Below are 23,969 nucleotides of genomic sequence, written 5' to 3'. Positions count from 1 at the left end.
CTATTTAAGGACCTGGGTATATGGCTAGATCCAGTTTTGAGTTTTTCTGATCATATCAACCAATTGGTTAATGATAGTTATAAAACTATAGGTTCTATAAAAAGATTTATAAGGTCTAGAAAATCAAAAATGATGGAATAGGTTCATAAGTTAGTACTGGGCTAGCTGCCCTTGCAGGCCATTTTCACCCTAGCCAAATTCCGTTTTTGTGCTCAAAATAACCTATATCATTTAGTTATAGAGGATAGGTATATTGGAATTGGAATAGGAATCAGAAATGTGCTATTTGGTTCTCTGAGAGAATATTGTATATGCATGGTCATGAGAACTGAGTAAAGACGTGTTGGACATCATGTGCATTCAGCAAGAATCCTTAGTGAGCTGACCAAGGGAGAAGGACTGTATGCCAAAGTTATCCCAGTAATCATAACTCCCCTAAAACTCATAGCTACATGTATACTACTTGCTTCACATGCACTTATACAAGCGAAAAAGTGGGGGTAATATCATTCCTTTGGCAAGTTTTGGCCTACTAACAATTAGACTAAGTCGGGCACTGTTATGTTACACTTGTTATAATGCCACAGTGGGTTTGTTGATGACTTTGAACACATGAGGCTTTGTCTTTCTTAACAGCACATGGGTGACCACAGGGGACACAGATCACTGGTATTGCTCCAAGAATGCCACATTTTGTCACAGAATTTAACAAGACAAACACAGTGTACTCAGCTAAGAACAATTTTTCTAAGCATTTTTCAGAAACATAACAAAACACAGATCCCTGGACATCCAAAATTCTCCAAAGTAATGTACGTCTGTCCACAGCAAGCTTAATGATAAAAAAGGCTCCTCGAGTAGTGTCTTGCTATGATTTTATAATTTTAGGAAGCAACAAACTGAAGTGAAGGTCTACATTTCTTAAGCTGATAAGTAGCAACATTTAGAAAAATATGAGAATTATGTAAATTTTACTTTTAAGGCAACATAATGAGGTTTGAGTACAGAAACAAATTTCTAGTTGCAACCATGTTTTGTTCTCATCAACAAAAGTCCTGAATTTATTAAAAGTTTAACCCACTCTACACAGCTTAAGTGGTTGCCACCTTTGTAATCATCAGTACCTACTCATGGAAGACAATCCCTGTGGAATACTCCAGTTACCTGGAAGTTGGAGAAATTGTATTTTTGTATCTTTTTACTGATGATTAAACTGAAAAACTTCAGCTCAAGTTGGGTAGCTTTCCTTTCACTTAACTCTTAATGTTCTATATTTTCATACATTTATTTTGGTCATTCTTATTTTATGGGCTGTACAGAAATACCAAGTATATTTAATGCAAATAGTTTTATCAGTAGTCACCAGAACAAACTTGGGCCAGACCCTTAAATTATTTAGATCAGGGTTATAACATATTGTTTCTGTGCAAACAGTCATATATGTGATGCACTGCTGTCTACACACCATCTTCTAGGATGGGATTCACTGTCCGGTTGTGCCCCTCACTGTGCATCCCTTGTCACCCTCCCATAAAGAGGCAAGTTGGAGATAGACTCATCCTCACCCACTGGCCTCCAACTTCCTGATACTAGTTAAATTTGGGGAACCTTTGGTGCAGGCAGACTCCATCTCCTTGTGGCAGTGGACCATCCCTGACACAGTCTCTTTTCAAAATGTAATGATGTGTGTGTTTGAAGAGATCAAAAGCAATAGAAGAGGACTGGGATGTTGTGTTTCATTCAGAGTAAAATGTTTTGAATTTTTGTGTCAGAATATTTATTTTTTTCCTGCTTTGTATATAACTAGATGCACATATGCCAGAAATAAATCTTAATGCAAGTGCATCTATGTGCTTCTTTATTCCAGGACACCATTCCTTGCAATGCAGACTGTTTCTGATATGGTTTTTCTAGTTTTAAAGGTCTTCTGTGACTATAGATTGATAGGACAATAACTGTACTGATTAATGTCGCATTGCACAGATTCTCTGCTTTGTAACTGATTTCCTGATGTCTGTAGGAAATTTTTAATTTGTTTTGAGTAGTTCTTGTACCCTGACCAGAAAAGGATTATGTTGTGTATGAAATCTTGCCACCATTATTGACCTCAGTTTTCCTAGGTTGTAGCCCACATGCATCCTGATATGAATGCCAGGAGCCAGATAATCAGATATTTTGATCCAGCAAAGTACTGTTACTTTCTCAGGATCATCATTACAGTGCAACAGGCCCAGCCTGTGAAATACGGTTCAAGGGGTCATGGTATGGGTTACACTGCAAGAGAATAGAACTGTGAATTGCATTGCAATGGGCAGGGGCTGTTGATTATGCTGCAGGGTACAAGAGCTATGGAAAATTTCCTGCCCAGGTCTATATTGTTAAGATTCCCCAAAACATCATGCATGTTTGTGATGACAAGGGTCTGCATTTAGTGCATTACAGAATATGGAGCACTAGTTCTAAATGGTTTCTTCATTTTTTGTAAAATGCTGATTTTTGTTACCCCTAATAAATTTGAAGAGCAGTACGTTGACTTTTACAATATAAGATAGCTTGGCAAGAGGTTTTGTTTATTCAGCAGAGAATAAAGAAACAATTGGCTCAGAAGTGTTATTGGTTATTTTTCTGCAGTGTCATCAATTTAGCTGTGTCATAATGTTTGATGAATCTGTTCTGCCATTACTGGGGCCCTGCAGTGTTCATGGTGACTGTGTCCTTTAGAAGCAGAAGTCATAAAATACTGGTCACTCTGCTGTACTTGGTGTAAGAGCATAAATAAAATGTATTTCTCTGCACCGTTCTGGAACACTGCTTTGTAAGCAGACTTAGCCTTGGAAACACTAATACTGAACCGCAGTATAGAGCTGTGGATATGCGCCATGCACTATCAGTAGTAGTAAGCTGCACACAGGTGTCACACCTGCAAGTTAACTACTTTTTTCTCCGTTATGCTTTTGCATCCCAAAGTGTATTATTACATTTAATTCTAGCTATGCTCATTTAAGTTGCATGGTTATCAACAATAAATGTGATTAAGTTGAATTGTTCTGTAAAAAAGATGCTTTTATTTTCATTAACTGCTCTGCATGAAAAATGTGATTATCCTTTACATGGTTTTGGGTTTCACTATTCTTTAAAGAAGTAAATGAGGACTTCAGTTTAGAAATCATACATCTAAAAGTTTTTTTTTTTCAAAAAGAGCCCTATTTCCAGTTTGTGCCACGTAATTGTCCATTGAGCATACTGACTTCGTATTTAAAATATGTTGTTCAACAACTGTATACCTGTAGAAATATCATTTCCTGTGTTGAAAGTATCATGTGATCTGAAAAAATGCTAGACATTTGGCATTTAGATACCCATTATAGTAAGTCATCTTTTAATTTATTTATTGCCCATTCCAGACTTCTAATAGTGCAGCCCAAACTGTAAAAGTATAATTAAACATGCTGGTGCATTTGCTATCATGCCTGCTGTACATTGTCAGAGAAACCTATGCTTCTATTTAAGTTTTAACTGCAGACAAAGCTGTAAGAGTAACATAAATAAGTGTCATAATCCTCACTATGACTCTTTCAAATATATGCAGTGGTGAGGAAGAACTACGAAGGTCGCTTTCTGAACTGGCCGAAGAACGAACAGAGACCACCACTAAATCCATCAAACGAATCAGCAGTTGCAACAGTCCTTTTGTAGACATCGCTCAGGACCCCAAAGCTACTACCCATAAACAGGGACTACTAGTGCGCAAAATTCATGCTGATCCTGACGGGAAAAAAAGTAAGTGCTTATCCAGATGCCTAGGATATTTGTGGATTACTAAAATGTTGGGAATGTGCTGAGATTCATGATTGCACAGGACTGTGTAGTGGTATTATGTTAAATCAGAAATGTTACTTTATACTACTAACAAGATTAATTTGGATACAACAGTGATCAACTCACAGAAGCCTGAGCATTAAGTATTAAACTAAGATTGGAACAGTGACAACCGAAATCTGGGGGCCATAGTCTTTTTGAATAAACAGTGTCTTATCAAAGCTCACTATTTCACTGTTAAATCACTCCAAAATAGATTTAGCTCAGAGAAAGTAAATTCTCTGAACTACAACAATTTCAGTCTTCAAAACAGATGAAAAGAAACATGCCCATAACAAATGGCTTGCAGTTAAGCCCAGCACCCCTTTATTTCCAATGTCATTGCATATTCATTCTTGGGAATGATATAAATGACTGGGGTCTTCAAAGTATTTGATATAAAGTCTGCGAGTTTCAGGGTACTATTAGTGATGTGAGCTGCACATTCAGAGAACTGCTGCACTAATCTGAATGCATATGAATATGTATTCATCACTTTCATTCATGATGTTTAACTCTCTTAAGAATCACTCAGCCTCTCAGCCACACTGTTGCACCCACTGTATGTAAACTGCACTTTATGCACATAGCTCATAGTAAATTGCTTTAGATGCACTTCAGTATAATTTTCTTTTGTATCTCTTAAATTTGATAAACATATTCTTATGTATAATACTGGCTATCCTCCACACCTCTCAACTGTACAGATTTTCACAGGAAAGTCCAGATTTTTGCCTCATATTTTTGGTCTGTGCCTTACAAATTTTTTTTTTTTTTTTTTTTAACAAATCACTGGGGAAAATCAAATGATTAAAGTCACTAAATAATGACACATATTTGAGTTTCAGACTTCAAATCCTTTAGAAATTGCATGCTAACACAAATCCTGTTATTCTACCAACTTTCTAAGTTTATAAGAGCAATATTTAAAATGTGTCCCTATTTTTGGGCCTTTGTCCACCCAATATGCCAGGCTTTGTCCAGATTTCTTTACTAAGAGGTTGAGAGGTATGCCTCTAACTCATGTCATTCAACCTTCTCTTATATTTTATCATTTTTATTTTGCTGATGTTGAGTTATGGTTTTCTGCCTACTGGTGTTTATTTTCTGCCTATCCTTTTACCATTGTAGATGAGCATTTTGTGTATATTGTATTTTTTTATGCCTGTGTGTCCAGGATGTGGCTAAATGAGTGTTGCATCAGCCTGCCTATTCATATTTCAAAAAGTAAATTAATAAGTTAATGAATGGATGAAGTGTACAAAAATTATTTATATGCAGATTGAGCTTTTATATTAATTCTGGTCTGAGCAAAAGCTTGGGTTAGAAAAATTCAACAAGAAAATAAAATAATAAAAGAAGAACAGTTGTGGTCAAGAACTGAACTGAGTATTAATCAAATGGGATCTGTAGCATATCATAATACTGTACAACATCAAATGGGAAAATACTGACAAAAATAAAGTTGATTGCACATGTCATCTGCTTTAGTGAAATATCACAATTAACAATACTGCTACATTCGTATGTATGTTAACTTCGAGTGTGCATCCGAAAAAGCATAGAGAAGCTTCTTTAAATTCATAGTTGTGCTCTTTTGTGAGTTACATTGCCTGTTGTTTGATGTCACTGGGTCTCCTTATTGACTACTGTAATTTTATTGTAATGCAATGCAATTAATCTCCGGTATCACAATAAAATAATGCAGCTAGCCCTGGTATCTACAAGGCATCTGACAGCCATTTTTCAAAAATGCTTGGCGATATTAAAAGTGTGTTGTCAAAGGAAGAATATAAATTTACTATGATGTTATCGTGAAGTAATTCAAACATTACTTCATCATTGCTACTTAGACTTTTCCTGGAATCTGCATAAAATTAAATTCCTGATTTCCATGCTTGACTTGGATATTGAAACATGGTTGTCTTCACAAAATAATTTTAGCTGTGATGTAGCCATAGTTCTCTTTGTAGGGTAGTGTCAAAATTCAATTTTATTTATATATATACATATATATATATGCATCTACTACTATTCACCGAAAGCATATTTCACTGAAACACATTTGACTGTGCACTTTTCACCGAAAGCACATTTCACAGAAAACACAATTCACCGAAACACGTTTCACCGAAAGTTGCAGATGGCCTTTTCCCCACTGTAGTGCGACCCTGGAGTTAGTATATATAGTAAGGGGAGGTGTGGGGGGCACCGCCTCCCACATATTTTAAATATTTTGAATTATATACATGGATACATGTAATTGCAATATATTACTGTTCAACTATAATATATACATAAAATATGTGGGAGGCTATGCCCCCCACACCCCACATGTGGGGGACGGTTCCCCCCACCCCCCCCTTACTATATATACTATCTCCAGGGTCGCACTACAGTGGGGTAAAGGCCATCTACAACTTTCGGTGAAATGTGTTTCGGTGAATTGTGTTTTTGGTGAAATGGGCTTTCTGTGAAAAGTGCACTCTAATTTGATTTTCGGTGAAATGTGCTTTTGGTGAATAGTAGTAGATCCATATATATATATATATATATACACACATACACACACACACACATATATATATATATATATATATATATATATATATATATATATATATATACACGTACTAAATTAAAGTAGTCAATGTAAATGCTAGTAAAGGCATGCAAATTGTCTGCCGTGTTAACCATAACTACAGCTAATGCCGATACACCTGCCTGTTTCTTTCCTTTACATGTCCCCATCTGTTCTTAGCCTCACTATCCTCATTACCATACCTCTGAACTGTACAGATAATTGCAGAATGTCCAGATTTTTGCCTCATATTTTTGGTTCATTTCTCATATGATTGTGGTTTTCTAGCAAATCTTTGGCAAATCACTCAGGGTTTGAGTCAGAAAATAATGACAGACATTTGAGTTTCAGACTTCATACCCTTCAGAGAATCAGTGCTAATGCAAAACCTGTTATTCTATCAACTTTCCATGTTTGTAAGAGTAATATTTAAAATGTGTCCCTATTTTTAGGCCTTTGTCCAGATTTTTTGCTCTAAGAGGTTGAAAGGTATGCTCATTACACTTCATAGTCCTATGTAGTTGGGCATGCTACAATGTCGCCACTGTTTCCATGAAGAAGCACCTTCTGATTTTAGTTTTATCTCGTTCTAATTCTTCCAATCTTGACCAGTTTTCTCCTGTAATCTTTCTAGCAGTAGGCAACCTTCTACCAAGCCCCTCATGATCCTGTTTCTCATATAACATTTCACCTCTGTATTAGCCTTACCAAGGTGTCTTACAGCCTGGTTCTTCTGTTTCCTGTATTGCACTGGTTGCAGTCTGGGTAACTTCAGTTACTGAATCAATTGCCTGTCTTCATGTAAGACCATCAAAACTGCACTTAATATTCTTGTCATATATGTGCCCCCAGAGGCAAGGCAATTGCTTTGTCCTCTGAGCAGATGCCCTTCTCAGGCAATCTTAAAATTTTGTTTACTATATCCCCTTCCTTTTTGCCTCATTTTATATGTATTGATTGAAAAATAAATCAGTTTCTGGAAGAGCGACAAAGCTATTACTCATTGAAATTCCACAGTTGAGTTTTCTTGCAAGTCAGATTAAGGCAGTCACTTTCATCAATCGTCTTTTCCTTCCTTCCTTCCTCATTTGTTTCCAGTAAGTTTCCCCAATCTTATAATTTTTGAGTCCCCAGCACTACGCACTATTTTGCACCTAGCAGCTCATATCTATTTTTCATATCTTATTCATAGGTCAGGACCAGCTAGCTGCCCTTGCAGGCCTTTTTAAGCCTATCCAATTTCCCTCCAAAGGTGAAAATCAAACCCTGTACCTTGTGTATGTAAGGTAAACACCTTAACCATTATGCCAAAACCCAACCCTTTGCTAAAGAGTCTATTTATAGTTATGGTACTACTACCTAAAGTTGCCTCTGACATGGTCTCTACAGAAATTAGTTTACTGAAAATGAGAACAGTATGCCATGTCTGTACTATCTTGGACCTACTCGCTTACAATTACTAAGGGTCAAAATCTGCCTTTTGTACTCTAGTTTTATGTGTTAACTCTGCTGCCAAATATGGAAAATCCACCTACCCACTACAGTCTGCTTCTTCTCACAATGCATCAGAAGGTTAGACCAGAGGATATGTACTTGGGATGTAATAGGACAGCATCATATTATACATACAAACAAATTAATCAAACATAGAGGACAGTTCCACTTTAGTAACTAAAGTAAATATTATATATTTTGGAATGAGAATCCATGTTGCATGATGACACAATTACTACAAAAATAAATGCTAATAAATATTTTGAATGTGATCATAGCCATTTGAGTAGTCAGTTTTATTCTTTAAAAGTTTTGATACATTTTTACTGAAAGCTAGTACATATTCCTTATGGCTGACATATTACATGCTACAAGATTATTTCATAGCAACGGTCACAGTTCTATGTGCACATCTTTTTATGAAAAAAAAACAATTACATTCACCTCAACCTAACATGTCCTTTTATACATTTTACTGAAAGGCAATTCCAAACTTCATTCAGCCTGTTACATTTTACCTCTGAAAACAGTTGAACTTGCTTTGGTATTGTGATGCTTCTCTGCATTTCTGTCACTTTGTAGACCTCAGATGGCTTTTTTGAGAAACCCATAAGAGACAAAGTTTGGTGGGTTAAAGTTGCATTTTAAAACACACATCTAGTTTCTTGTATGGACAGGCTATTTGCATATTTAGTAACAGAGTAGGAACTTTTTGCTACTTTCACGTCATCTGCCTTGATAGCTAACTTTTCCCTTTGGATTGGCTGTTGGATCCCTGTTTCTACATGTTGCACTACTGGTTGGATGCACCCTGACTTCTCCGTAAACAGGTCTATATTACATCACCAAAATCGTATTCCAGCAAACTACTATTCACCAACACCTAATCAGCAAAAATTGCATCAGTGATTCACAGAATCTACTAAGGGCAAGGAAATACTTGCCTGAAGAACAATGGAGCAACATCTACGTCAATTGAACCCACCCAATATGGGGGGCTTCGGCTCCCCACACCCCCCATAACTACATATACCAACTCCGAGATCACACTCCAGTGGAGAAAAGGGCAAAGTTCTGTTGCTGGCCAGCTATGCCCTTGCCCTTAGTAAATTCAGTGAATTGGTGAAGCGATTTTTGCTGATTAAGTGTCAGATAATAAGTGTTTGCCAGAATATCATTTTGGCGATGTAATATAGACCCTCAGTAAACACACTGCAATTTCCTAACTCGGTGCTGATATCTTGCCCATTGAGGAGTCGGTTTGAGTCTCCCTGAAGAAAGTTACTACCACATTCCCACCTTGAGTTATCTCAGTGTCCATTGCATACACTAAGTACTAGTGTCTGTCTTGGCAATGCTTTATTATACTGTCATTATAGAATTTAGTTCTGCCCGACAACTGAAGCACATAATCAAAGAGTGAAAACACCCTCCCATTCTAAGTACAATTGCCCTTTGTGCACATTTTGGGATGTCACCGTCTGGCTATATCAAGCTTTTTGTTGCTGCTGCTGCTGTTAATCTACGTACTCTTCTCCCAGTCCCATCAGCTCCTAAAGCTTATTCCTGAAATTCACTTTATACTATATAACAGACTGCTCGTAGTCATCACTTTCACCCTCCCACTCTTTACAAATTAGGTCTAGGAGCACCACAGAGTAGCTCAAATAGCAAAAAAGTAAGTGTAGGTTTGTGGGGGTACATCTGTATATGAAGTAGGGACGGGTGGACAGCAAGTACAGGCCATGCTTGTCATACTCCCAGATAAAGTGGTCTGTGGATGCTGTCAGTGTGTTCTTGTGAATAGATTTAAAGCTATCCACCAGAACATTTGTTTTCAGTTGGTAGGGACTGTTTTGAACTATGTTATCCCACAGTACTTCCACAAACCAGTAGGCAGGTCTGACATAAGTCTGACATTTCCTGTTAGCATATTCTGTTAAAAATATAATGGAACATTTGCCACTTTTATCTGCCTGAATAGAGAATAAAGCTAATGTATCAAAGTACCTGGTATTATAGTATACAGTTGTCTACAACTACCAAGATATGTTTTTTATCTGCAATGATAGATACACTACAATGCACTATTGAATCCATAGCTATCCTCTAACAGTTCCTCAACAACAGGCAAAGCTTTAACTTTATTTCCTGCTTTTCCAACCTTTCAACACTGCTGACATGATTTGAAGTACCCCCTTTCATCTTTTGCGATGGCCAACACATAGCAATTTCTCATAAGTCTCATTTCTGCATGATTTATGCACAAATTATTTAAAGAAACTTACAGGTTCATAGGTTGTTAGTAGGCTAACAACTACTAGGGCCCTTACAAACCTAGCTGCACACTCCAAACCATTTGTGTTCAAGTACCATTGATCGCCTATATGAGGGGGGTGTGTTAGTGGGGAGGGAGGTAATTAAGGATTTGTAGGGGGAGTGAGTTAGGTAGGATAATATTATTCTTCTTGACAGCCTCTGTCCATAAGGGACATTTGTGGCCAGCCTGGGGGTAAACATACAATTTCTCATCCGATTGTTAAAGTTAAATTTGAATATGGTGAGGGATGAACTCTGTTTTACATGAATGGGGAGCCTATTCTGTAGTGTGGGGATAGTACAGTTGTGTGAAATCTTACCATAAAAGTAGGTGTCCTTCTCTTCACTGTTGCAGTATTTGTTACAGAAGGGATGCTCCGCCCTGGGCAGCCTGTCGCTCGGCTAGTATAAATAAGCCTAAAAGAGATCTTGTTTATGCCGTACATCCCATTTATGCCACCCTGACAGAATGTAGGGCATAAAAGGGATGTACAGATGGAACTACTTAGAACTGAATTGCCCCAGAAGAGAACAGTCATCACAGGACAAAGGAATTCATGCACATCCAGAAGGAAAAAATGCAGAATGAGCAAAAGGGGGTTGGAGGGAGGGAGCGTATACTGTAATAGTGAAGAGAAGGACATCTACTGTTACAGTAAGATTTTACAAAATTGTACTATGTCCTGCTATATGACTGTTACAATATTCATTATAGAAGGAAGAGTAAAAAAGCTCAAGAAACAGAATGGGAGGAGGAAGGCTAAGAAGAGCCCTCAACAAACCCACATAAAATGGTTTCAGCAAAACCTGCTCTGGCCCTAGAAACCATATCCAACTGATAATGCTTAGTAATGGTATGCACTAAAGACCAAGTAGCAGCTTCAAGGATGGAACTGGTGGCCAACCCCTTGAAGAAAGTACCAGATGAGACAACAGCCCAAGTGGAATGAGCTCTACCAGAAGCAGACAGACATCTGCCATGAAAAGAATATAAAGGGAAATGGCCTTAGATATCCAGGAGGAGGTGGTTTGTTTAGAAACAGACAAACCCAAAGACCTGAGATTAAAGGAAACAAAAAGCTGATCAGACTTACAAATAGTCCTACTTTTATCAAAGTAGTACCCAAACTGTCTGCAAATCTAAGGTATGCAGGACCCTCTCAGTGGCAGACTGAGGAGAAGGGAAAAAGGAAGGGAGTTTACTGACTGATTTAAGGACAACTCATTGACTACCTTGGGCATAAAAGAAGGATTAGTGTGAAGGAACACGCTGTCCCTGTGAAAAAGCAAAAAAAGGAGGAATGGTCATAAGGGCCTGAAGGTCAGAAACCCTCCAAGCAGAATTAAGAACCAGCAACAAAACAGTCTTCCAGGTACAATGTTGCAAAGAAACAGAATCTGCATGCTCAAACGGAGTCTGAGTCAATTTTTCCAAAACAAAATTAAACTCCCAAAGAGGAGGAATAGGGTTTCTTGGAGGCCTAATAATATGACACCTTTAAGAAATTGCTTGATCTCAAAACGAGAAGTCAAAGGAGGATTCAAGGGCAGACAAGTAAAAATGGCTGACAAATGGGATTTCACAGAATAGGCCAAACCAAACTGGAGCAACTCATACAAATAAAAGAGGACCAGAGGTGTCCCCACTAAAAAGGGTCTTGGTTAAAAGCATGGCACCAGACAGAAAATTCCATTTTGACATATAGGATTTTCTGCTTAAGGGTTTCCTTGCATCCTGTAAAATCCTGAGCACATTCTCAGAAAAGAGGTGCCTGAAAGGAATCAAAACCCTACCACCCACAATGTCAGTTGTCAGTCAGACAAGTGGAGATGGATGAGAGACTCCTTGTCCTGTGTGAGGTGATGCAGCCAGTGAGGTAACTTGCGATGATTTCCCCTGGCCAGATGCATTAAAATGGGGGAGCCAGTGCTTTCTCAGCCAAAAGGGAATCACTAGCAAGATTTTTGGGAAGCCCAGCTGAATCTTCTGCAGGACTTTTGGAAGCAGAGGAAGAGGAGGTAAAGAACAAAGAAACCTCCCATTCCAAGGAAAGGAAAGGACATCCATCTTCCAGGCAAGATTGCGTTGCACTCTGTAACAGAAGAGAGGGAGCTGCCTGTTCAGAGAGAATGCAAAAAGATCTACATGAGGAATATGCCTCCGATGGACAATGTCCAGAAACATGCCTCTATAAAGCATCCATTTATGAGCCTGTGTTCTGGACCTGCTCAGACAGTCTGGCACAAGATTGTGCTCTGAAGGAATGTATACTGCCTGAAGAGTTAACTGATAATTGAGTACCACTTCCCAAGCCTGAAGTACCATCCTGCAGAGGAGGTAAGCTTTCACACCTCCCTGCTTATTCACATAGCATGTCACTGTAGTTGTCTGTGTCCACCTTTAAGGGACCCGGAAAGAACATGGAGTGAAAAGCCTGAAGGGTGAAAATCGGAGCCCTCATCTCTTTGATGTTGATATGGTCTGACTTCTGATGGGGAGGCCAAAGACCCTGAACTTTTAGGTAACTAAGAGATGCCTCCACTCTGTGTTCGAGGCATTCCTTGAGAAGGGACTGGAGGCTAAAAGGTCCAGCCTGGGTTGAGAGCAAACTGTCAAATCCACCACTTGAATTCCTTCTTGAGACAGGGAATGACAGGTACACTGAAATTTAGAAGGTGATGATGCTGCAGCAAAACCGACCTGACGTACCATTGAAGTTTCTTCTGCATATGCAGTCTGGCAAGAGGAAGTATTGGAATAGAAGAAGCCATGAATCCCAGGGCCTGAAAGACTTCCCTGTTTGGCATGGCAGTAAGAAAGAAGAAACATATAGAACACATCAGGTTTCTTAGGAGTAGGAGGCTGAGAATCAGAAGACTTGGAAGCAGCAATGAAAGTATCTAACAAGGCAGCCAACATAGGAGGAACTGCTGATGGTTTGGGAGTATCCACTTAAAGCAACTCATAGCATCTTCCCTTAATATCAGACACTTGAGATGAATCCCACTTAAAGAATTCCAATATCCTACCATTTGTGCCCCCTAAGGACAATTCCCTGAAAGGAAGCTCAGAGTTAAGACTCCTCTTCATCAGAATCATAAACCAAAGGTGAAGGCATCTGTGAAAAATAGGACAAAGACCCCTTCCCAGACAGGGAATCCTCATCCAAGAAATCTAGTTCCCTAAACCATTTAGAAGAGGTAGAGGTCCAAGGAAGAAAGGGTACTGGACCCCCTTGAGGAGGCTTTATGTCCATTAAGGCAGAGAACAAGTCCAGAGTAAATTCTTGTCATTCCTTTCGAGGATCCATAGGACAGACCAAAACATGCTTCAGTTTTTGTCTTTCCTTAGAAAGGACATCAGCCCTAACAAGTACCAGAGGTTCCAACCCTTGGCAAGATTCAAGAAGAGAACCCAGAACTTGCTCTCTGACCAATATCTTTGGAATTCCTCTAGGACCATCTGAGATAATCAACCCCAGTTCCCCCTTGATGTCTAGAGCAGATGCCTGCAAAAATTTTAGAGGATATGTGAAAAGATAAATCCATGCCGACTTCTGGTGGGGTCACAGCAAATGAATCTAACATAAACACCAAACAACCTATAGAGCTATTACCTGCTTCTAGAGGGATGTCCAGTGGAGGCTGAATGGCTAAAGAATCTGGTTGAGACTTCTTAGCCTTCTTACCTAGCAGGAGTATCTCGGGGTTAAAGGATTCCACCATGGTGCCCTCAGCTAACTGCTTTACAGATCCTACAGGAGGTGTGCTCATGGGAAGTGCCCAAACAAAAGACACTGTTTGTGATGAACCTTATGGGGAACCTGCCTCCCACACTGACATTTTCCCTTCTCAGATGACATGAACTCTAGATAGTGATATAAAATGCAAGGCCAAGAAAGTAAAAGTAAAATAAAATCTAGTGCAGTGACAGAGACCTGGTTCAAAGCTCCAGAGAGCACCCCTGCATTACTAGGCTATAATTCATACCACACCTTTCAGCCACCAAACCCGAACCGAAACACTAAAGGTGGAGGCGTGTCCATATTCATTAAGGATATCCACACCTCCAAGCTAGTTGCTCAGCATAATGCAGCCGAGATTATCCAAGTTCAACTAACACTGGGCAAAACCGCAATCCAGATTGTAGCTTGCTACAGACCCCCCACCATGCCCCAGGATTCCCACTCCTCTTTTCTTGATACACTGAAAAATATTAAGGTACAACCCAACACTCTAATAATGGGTGATTTCAACTGCCCTACCATTAACTGGGAAAACTACTCATGTACCAACTCTTTTGCTCAATGTTTTCTGGAAATCATCAATTCCAACGCATTGGATCAACTTATCCACACCCCCACCAGGGGCAGCAATATCCTAGACCTGGTCATCACCCACATGGGTGACTGGTGTTCTACACCAGAGGTCAGCTCCTTGTTGGTCAGATCCGACCACAAGCTAATCACCCTAGACATCCACATCCCGCTCCCACCCCCCATTAGGAAAATAACCGTAAAAAAAATTCTCCAAAGCCAACTTCACGTTTCTTAAGACAGAAGTGGCAAACTTCACAACACCCATGCAGATGGACAATAGAGGTACGACTGCTGAATCCTACACAAATGCACTTTATAAGCACTTACATGAGTGCATGGATCATGCTATCCCTAACAGAACCAAGATGCTATCCTCCAAAAAAAGGAAGCCAATCTGGTGGTCTTCTGCCACAAACAAACTCTACAACAGAAGAAACTGTTTGAAAAAAGAGGGTCTATATTAGATCAGCGAACGCTTAAACAAGCGAACGCTGATTGATCGACCTTATTTTAGTGAATGTTCAAAATATCAAAGCAACAGAAACCCAAATTTTTTCCTAGGGAAAGAATTTGGTTGTCCGTTTCTGTTGCTTCGGTATTTTCAGTGCTGTGGTGGAAAGTTACGGGTCAGATTCAGGTAAGTGTGCGATTGTGTGGATGTGAGTGTTAGGGTGGGTTAGGTGAATTAGGGTTAGGGCTCGGGTTAGGTATGTGTGCAATTGTGTGGACGTGAGGGTTAGGGCGGGTTTAGGTGAGTTAGGGTTAGGGAGCGGGTGAGGTGAGTGTGCGATAATGACGGAACTTAGGGTTAGGGTTTGGGTTAAGGTAAGTGGATAGTTAGTGGTGTGTGCATAGTTTAGTGTAGGGTTAGGTGTCAGATTTTAAGTGTATGTGTGTGGATTTCTGTTTGTTTGGTGTGCTTGTGTTGTGTGTATGTGTTTTGGATCAGCGATTTTTTCCCTAGGAAAAAAATCGCTGATCTGAGAGTTCGAGATTGTAAGCTTTCACTTACATAAGGTTGATCAATCAGCGTTCGCTTTTTTAAGCGTTCGCTGATCTAATATAGACCCAAAAAAGAGTAAAATCCCACAATTGGAGGAACTCCCTGGTCAGCCTCAGTAAGAAGCTGAGATCTCTCATAAAATCCTCCAAAGCTAGTTATGAAAACCAAATTGCCACTGATTCTAAAGACAACCACAAAGCATTCCATAGCTATGTCAATAATCTCAATGGCAACACTCAGATCTGTTCTGAGTTACAGCACAATGACACTAAATATACAGAACCAACTGATATTGCCAACATCCTGGCAGATAGGTTCAGTGCTAACTTTACCCCCCTCTCACCCCCTAAAGGGCCCATCTTTATACGGGAAGAATGCAAAGTTCCTGTAATCATGGCTGCACAGGTAAAAACCTCACTCTCCAAAGCCAAGAACACAGCGTCCATGGGACCTGACAACATCCCAGGCTGTCTTCTACATGAACTACAGAATGAACTGGCACCCCACCTAAGTACCATGTTCAATCATAGCCTCACCTCAGGCTTTGTGCCCATTGAATGGCGCACCGTGACAGTTATCCCACTCCACAAAGGGGGGGACCACAACAGACCCCGGGAACTACCGCCCCATTTATCTGACGAGCCTGGTCTGCAAGGCCATGGAACGTATCATCATGGAACTCATAAACAAAGACATTGGAGATCTCCAAACTCTGGACCCCACACAGTTTGTGTTTGTAAAAGGCAGATCATGTCTCCTAAACCTGATGGACTTCTTTGAAGTAGTCACTAAAGCCATAGATGAGGGTAAGGTGGTTCACATAGCCTATCTAGATCTCGCTAAGGCGTTCAACACCATCCCCCACTCTGGAATTATAGATAAACTCACTAAGCTAGGTATACATCCCTATGTCACAAGATGGGTTGCCAACTGGCTTACTGACAGAACCCACACTGTGAAAGTAGCAGACTCCAAATCAGACTTCAGACCAGTGACACGTGGAGTACCACAGGGCTCAGTCCTGGGTCCTCTCCTGTTTGGTATCTACTTCTCTGAAGTACAGGCTAACACAGAAGGTCGTTGGCTAACTAAATTCACAGATGACTGCAAACTAGGAGCCATAATCGAAACACCTAACGATGTGGACATCCTACAAAAGGGCCTCACTGAGACAGATGCCTGATGTCAAAGACATGGTCTCAAGCTCAATGCCAAAAAAGTGCATTGTCATCCCCTTTGGTAAAAACTCTGTACCCATGAACTAACACATAGGCGGTAGTCTACTTAACACCAAAAGTGTGATAAGAGACCTTGGGACACAGGTGGACAGTAGTCTCTCCTTTGAAAAGCACATCGCCACAGTGGTCAAGAAATCCTTCTACGTGGCACACCTCATCACAAAAGGTTTCTCATCCAGAAAAAAAAAGGTCATTGTTCCCCTCTACTCATCACTCATTAGACCCATTTATAGACTACAATGGCCCTTTTGGTATGTACCTCACAAGACATCTACAACAACTGGAAAGGCCACAAAAATACCTCACAAAGAGGATTACTGTCCTCAAATAGATGCCTTACACAGACCTCAAAAAACTCCAGCTTTACTCCATCGCTTATCGCCTACTCAGAGGCGATCTCTGCCTAACATACAAAGCTATGTCAAACCCAGAGCTGTTGGACATGCTTCACTTAAAGAAATCCCAATCCCTCCGAGCTACACGCTCTAGGGACGTAAACCTTGTTACCACAATAAACAGAACATGCTGGAGGGATAGATTCCTGTCACAGAGACTTCCCATACTCTGGAACAGACTACCTATCTATGTCAAACAGAGCTCCTCATTAGCACTCTTCAAGGAAAATCTTGATGATTGGTTGGGTAATAGGAAATTCACCCCGGGGATCACTTCTGTGGTTCTGCTTAACAGGGGCACAGGAAAATAATTTTCTTGGGTGGCAAAAGCCAGGGTACCTTTTTGGCTAGGCTTGTATAGGCCCTAGGGCCAATAGCCTAGTACCTACCTATGAAATAACCCCAAAGAGGTGTTTATCTGGTGTTGCTAAATGTTCAGCACAGCAACAAAACCAACTGGCAAAAATTACATTTGAACTGATAGCAAAAGAAGTTCTAGGTAGTTGTGTCTGTATGTCCCTTTTATGCCCTACGTTCTGTGAGAGGAGCATAAATGTGATGTACGGCACAAATAAGATCTCTTTTGAGCTTATGTATACTGTCTGAGTGATGGGGTGCCCAGGGCAGGACATCCCTCTTGTAATGAAAACTGCAACAGTGATAATAGAAGGGCATCCTTTGGGACTCACATTTGTCTCTCTAGCATTTTCTGTTTATAACACAAGTGAAGTTCAGACCCATGGATCTAGTGTTTCTGGTGCTGTTTGTTTTGTGCATATGCAACAGATCCATCAGGGCTGGGCCTGAGGAAGTCCTGTAAGCCAGGCAGTGTAGGACAAGAGTATTCATGCCCTGAATTCTCCTGGTGAGAAACCTTTGTAGGTTCCAACTGTTGCATGTGTCTTGTCAGATATATGCCAGGGGGGGGGGGGGGGGCATTGGATTCAATGACAGCACTGATGAGGACCGAGTAGAGTTGTACTATAACTTTCTTGGACCTGGATGTCCTACCTTTTCCTGTAAGTTGGGCAACATAGAATTATTTTCTTAATGTCTTAGCTATATTTTGGTCAAAGACCAGACTGCTTTCTACATGTTCCCAGATCCCTTACTACTAGGTGGACTCTTAGGGGCATTTTGTTGATGGAGTAATTAACTTGGGTTTCTCAAATGACATTATAATGCATTTTATGGCATTACGTTTTAGGCCATGGCTTTGGTACCAGTCATTTGTCTGCATTAAACCCACTTGCAAAATGTTGGTGTCTTGAGGGGAATCTAGAATAGCTCCCATTTTGTAGTCATCTACAAATTTGGTGAGCCAGAAACATTGAACATTAGCCATGATTTCCAACAAGTACAGGAGCAGGCCCAGCACAGAGGCTTGGAGTACTCTGCTGGTGACCAGTCTTTTGATGGAGATGGTCTTACTGATCCTGACGTCTTGAATCCTGTCTGAAACCCAGCTGGCAATCCAGCAAGTTATCTAAAGATTTACACCTAGCTCAGAGAACTTTCCAACAATGCCTGAGTGGGGTATTGTATTGAATGCCTTAGCTAGGTCAAGATATGCAGTATGCACTGTTTTACCCTTTTTCCATTGCCTTGATGACCATCTCAAAGAAGTCTACCAGGTTAAGTAGGCATGACCTTCCCTTAACAAAGCCAAATTGGGATGGGTCCAGTTTCTGTAGGTTACCAATGTCCTTGTTTATCATTTCCATGTAGATTCATTCCATGGCTTTGCATATTAGGTTTGTTTGACTGATGGGTCTGTAGTTACCTGGTTGGGTTGATGGTCCATCCTTGTGGAGAGGAATGACTGTTGTGGTACTCCATTCACTTGGATTGTAGCCTGCTCCAAGACTTTAGTTGAAGAGTGCCTCAAGTGGTCCTGTTAGGTCATGTTTTAGACCATTCAGGAAGCAACCAGGGATGTTATCTTAACCCATGGAGGCAGAGATCTTGGCTTTAGCTAGAGTTGCCAGCACCTGGTCCCATAGCTGAGGGAAGTACGTTGGAGGGGATTTCACCTGGTGGAGCTTGATAGGAGAGTGGGTGGTGAAGTTTGAGCTGAATTTATCAACCAGTAGATTTGCTATGTCACCTTGGTTGATGAAGGTGGTATTGTTCACCACCAGTTTAGCCCACGTGTTACCTCTAAGTTTCTGGACAAAGACGAAGAAGGCCTTGTGATCGTCCTTATCCTGCAAGGCTATCCTGACCTTGGAGTTGATCTTGTTGGACTTAATGAGACCGGTTAGTTTCTTGTTTAGATGTATGAGTGCGCACTTGTCTTTTAAGACAGTTGCTCTTCCTGATTTTGACTAAATTTTTTTCTTTTATTCTATACCATGTTTAGGTGAGGATTCCATTTGTGTGGTTTGTTTTTAGTGTTTTTAGGTTTTATTTCTGGTAGGTATGGCAGCCTGTATGCAGCCATTCACATATTGGTATAGACACCTTGTGAACAATTTTGCATAAGTTGCTGTGGTCGTGGGGTTAGAACAAGCCTTGAATATTGACAAACTGTTGATTTGATAGGATGTAGTCTGCCTCTGACTAGCTCTTAACTGTTACTGGTTTAGCTGGATTTCACTAGTGAATACATGACACATGGGGGGGACTTGCAATGCTTTCCCATGTTAAATACTAAATTCACTATATTTAATCCTCTAGTTTGAGTGTGTACGATCTGTTTCAGGGTGTTTGTGTTAAAGTCCAGGAAGCATTGTGTCTGTGAGTTTGTTGCAGTGTACGGTTCCCAGTCTAGAGAGGGGTAGTTAAAGTTGCCTGTGAATAGGGTGTTTGATTGGATAATGAGTACCTTTAGGAGGGTTAGGTAAGAGTTGCGAGACTCTAGGGGAATAGAAGTTGACCTGTAGCTAGCCATAATATATTGAAGCACCTTATCTATGATGACTTGTACATCGATGAGCTCCATGATATCATCCTGTTTAACCAACTTGGAGGTATTTTGGTGCTAAAGTAGATTGAGACACCTCCACCTGTGGCCACAGTCTGTGCTGATCTTGGTCTAAATGTGTGGAAGATACTGTAGCATAGTGATGCTGGAGTACTTTCTATGGCTTTCAACCAAGTCTTGGTCACAGCACAGGTGTCCACATTCTCCATAGTGGGGTAGCTTGAAAGGTGGGCATTTTTTGTTTGGACTCCAAGCACTGAGCAGTAACACCTTAAGATTGCGTGTAGACTTTTTCCCTATGTGGTGGTTTATATTTTTCACATTGCCTGAAAAGGCCTCTAAGGGGGTGGATAAGATTTTAGCCAATATTTGAAAGTCTAGAAAGAAGAGGTGCAGCCTATTCTTGGCAAAGCAATGTGGCCTTTTCACCATGTCTTCCCATACTGACAAATATTGGATCCCCTGGTGTAACACCAGAAACTAAGCCAATTACTAAAAGCAGTCAATTTATATTCATACTTTGGCATCTTCCTTGATGAAGGTAGAATGCTGCTCAGTGCAAGGTTCATTCCTACCTCTGACAAATATTCCAAAAGATCCATTATTTGTCTTTTCATATAGCCCAATGAGGCATGTCTCAGGTCATTTACACCCATATGGACTATGATCACTTTCTCCCCTCCTAGTTTTCAAACTACAGCTGTAATACTGTATATTCCTGGAGACCTCCTTGCATATTGGTTATACATCACCATTTTTATCTCAACTCCTCCTCTCTTAACTATTAGTTTTTAAGCCTCATCTACCTCTAACCTTCTCATAAGTATTGCACAAATATTTTCATTTTTGCTTTTTCATGACTTCCCAACTTCTCTGCTTTATATAAATGTTCATAAAATTTCCAAAATATCTTTACAGGATGGCTGGTTTGTTTGTATGTTTGTTTATTTATTTATTTTATTAGTTTTTGTTATAGGATCCCTAAGTTTGGCAACAATCTTTTCTACTTTGTTTCATAAGTCATTGTGCCAAAAGTTTTTGTGCTCTGGAGTAGTTATCAAAAGGATGGCCACTGTGTTGCGGCGGTTAGCATTGTTGTCTCACAGCCAAAGGTCCGGTTGGATTCTTGGATGGGGTGCCTGCTGTGGGGAGTCTGCATGTCCTTCCTGCGGTCATGTGGATTTTCTCCAGGTGCTTCGGTTTCCTCCCACATTGCAAAGAAATGCAGAAGGTGGATTGGACACTCCAAATTGGCCGTAGGCGAGAATGTGTGTGCAATGAGTGGTACAAGTGAACTACCATGCAGGGCTAGCCAACCAGCAGTGTAAAACCTTGGCTTGAGATGACTCTCACTGCTGAAGTGACATCCCGACCCCATGTGTAAAATGGGAAAAGGGGTTATGGATGGATGGATGGATGGCGTAGTTATCAAAAAACAGTTGCTTAAAAGCAGTCTTTCTAAACTCATGTATACTATCCAGGCGCTTCTTTATTTTCTGTTTAGCACATTGCATTTGCACCTTTTTTTGTTCCCCTTATTTTTGTAATACTTTAATCTTTGTCAACCCGTAACCAGATCTCTCTTTCTTTTATTTCTACCCTATTTTTAAACTTCACTTTCATTTTATCGTATTCACTAGGTATAACTTCTGGAGTACTTTCTATGTTCCCTCATTACTCCCAGATATTTTTCATTACACATTCCTTAAATTCCTGTCAGAATATGTAAGGAAGTGACAGTGTTTCATCTTTACTTCATTCCATTCCATTTTATCTTAGTAATTATTGGTGGATGATCTGATATAGTATTGAATGTGTAACAGCATTCTCAATTAAATGATCATGTTCCTCTGAAATATAATTTCTGTCTACCCAGTTATTGTACCTTGGGGAATAATAAGCAGCTTCTCTCTCAAGTTCCTGCTACTAAACTCATGTCTTTCATACCAAATATTTTCATAAATTTCTTCAGAAATCTACCATCTTTTATTATATCTTCTGTTCTAGGCCGCCAAATACACCCTCATAATTAAATTCTAGTCCCCACCTATAAGTAATATTCCCTGCTGAAAGACAATTATTTTTCCCAGAATTTTTTTTAGCTCCAAACTACCAGTTTTAGGTGGAATACAAATATATTCCAGTATAATTCTCATGTCTTGACGGTAGCCCCTATCTACAACAAATCTGCCATTGTTCTCCTTTTCTCCATCTTCTCTCTCTACTGGAGCTCCTCTAGCAATTAATATAAGAACTCCTCTTTTCTTTCTCCCTGATATTCTGCAGAATATCCATCCTATAGCTATGTCAAGAATCTCGATGGCAACACTCAGATCTGCTCTGAGTTATAGCACAATGGCACTAAATATACAGAACCAACTGATATTGCCAACATCCTGGCAAATAGGTTCAGTGCTAACTTTACCCCCCTCTCATCCCCTAAAGAGCCCACCTCTATACTGGAAGAATGCAAAATTCCTGTAATCCTGCACAAGTAAAAAACACACTCTCCAAAGTCAAGAACACAGCATCCATGGGACCTGACAACATCCCAGGCTGCGTTCTACATGAACTACAGAACTAAGTGGAACCCCACCTAAGTACCATGTTCAATCATAGCCTCACCTCAGGCTATGTGCTCACTAAATGGCACACAGTGACAGTTATCCCACTCCACAAAGGGGGAGCCACCACAGACCCTGGAAACTACTGCCCCATTAGCCTGACGAGCCTGTTCTGCAAGGTTATAGAACGTATCATCATGGAACTTATAAACAATGACATTGGTAATCTCCAAACTCTGGACCCCACCCAGTTTGGGTTTGTAAAAGGCAGATCATGTCTCCTAAACCTAATAGACTTCTTTGAAGCAGTCACTAAAGCCATAGATGAGGGTAAGGTGGTTCACACAGCCTATCTAGATCTCACCAAGGCTTTCGACACCATCCCCCACTCTGGAATTATAGATAAACTCACTAAACTATGTATAAATCCCTATGTCCAAGATGGGTTGCCAACTGACTCACTGACAGAACCCACACTGTGAAAGTAGCAGATTCCAAATCCAGCTTCAGACCAGTGACAAATGGAGTACCACAGGGTTCATTCCTGGATCCTCTCCTGTTTTGTATCTACTTCTCTGAAGTACAGGCTAACACAGAAGGTCTTCGGCTAACGAAGTTCACAGATGACTGCAAACTAAGAGCTAGGAGCCATAATCAAAACTCCAAAAGATGTGGACATCCTACAAAAGGGTCTCGCTGAGACGGATGCCTGGTGTCAAAGCCATGGCCTCAAGCTCAGTGTCAAAAAGTGCATTGTCATCCCTTTTGTTAAAAGCTCTGTACCCATGAACTACTACATAGGCAGTAGTCTACTTAACACCGAAAGTGTGATAAGAGACTTTGAGACACAGGTGGAAAGTAGTCTCCCCTTTGATAATCATATTGCCACAGTAGTCAGGAAATCCTTCTATGTGGCACACCTCACCACAAAAGGTTTCTCATCCAGGAAAAAAGAGGTCATTGTTCCCCTTTACTCGTCACTCATTAGACCCATTATAGAGTACAACGACCTCCTTTTGGTATGTACGTCACAAGACAGCTACAACAACTGGAAAGGCTGCAGAAATACCTCACAAAGAGGATTACCAGCCTCAAACAGATGCCCTCTGCAGACCGTCTCAAAAAACTGCAGCTTTACTCCGTCGCATATCGCCTTCTCAGAGGCGATCTCTGCTTAACACACAAAGCTATGTCAAACCCAGAGCTTTTGGACATGCTCCACTTAAAGAAATTCCAATCCCTCTGAGCTACATGCTCTAGGGACCTAAACCG

At 40.4% G+C, this 23,969-nt stretch overlaps 1 protein-coding gene across 1 annotated transcript in view; it reads left to right on the top strand.

Annotated features, from left to right (window-relative positions):
* Positions 1–23,969, top strand: part of PSD (pleckstrin and Sec7 domain containing) — a 1,472,276-nt gene that overhangs the window by 1,198,430 nt on the left and 249,877 nt on the right. The window contains exon 11 of the mRNA XM_044056531.1: positions 3,590–3,780. Within this exon, the coding sequence (XP_043912466.1) occupies positions 3,590–3,780 (191 nt within the window). The remainder of the gene's footprint in view (positions 1–3,589; positions 3,781–23,969) is intronic.

This window comes from Protopterus annectens, chromosome 14.part0, assembly GCF_019279795.1.
Source record: "Protopterus annectens isolate FY-2018-M chromosome 14.part0, PAN1.0, whole genome shotgun sequence".
Lineage (NCBI taxonomy): Eukaryota > Metazoa > Chordata > Ceratodontiformes > Protopteridae > Protopterus > Protopterus annectens.
Note: the sequence above shows the minus strand (reverse complement) of the source record. Positions and strands in the feature narration are given on the sequence as shown.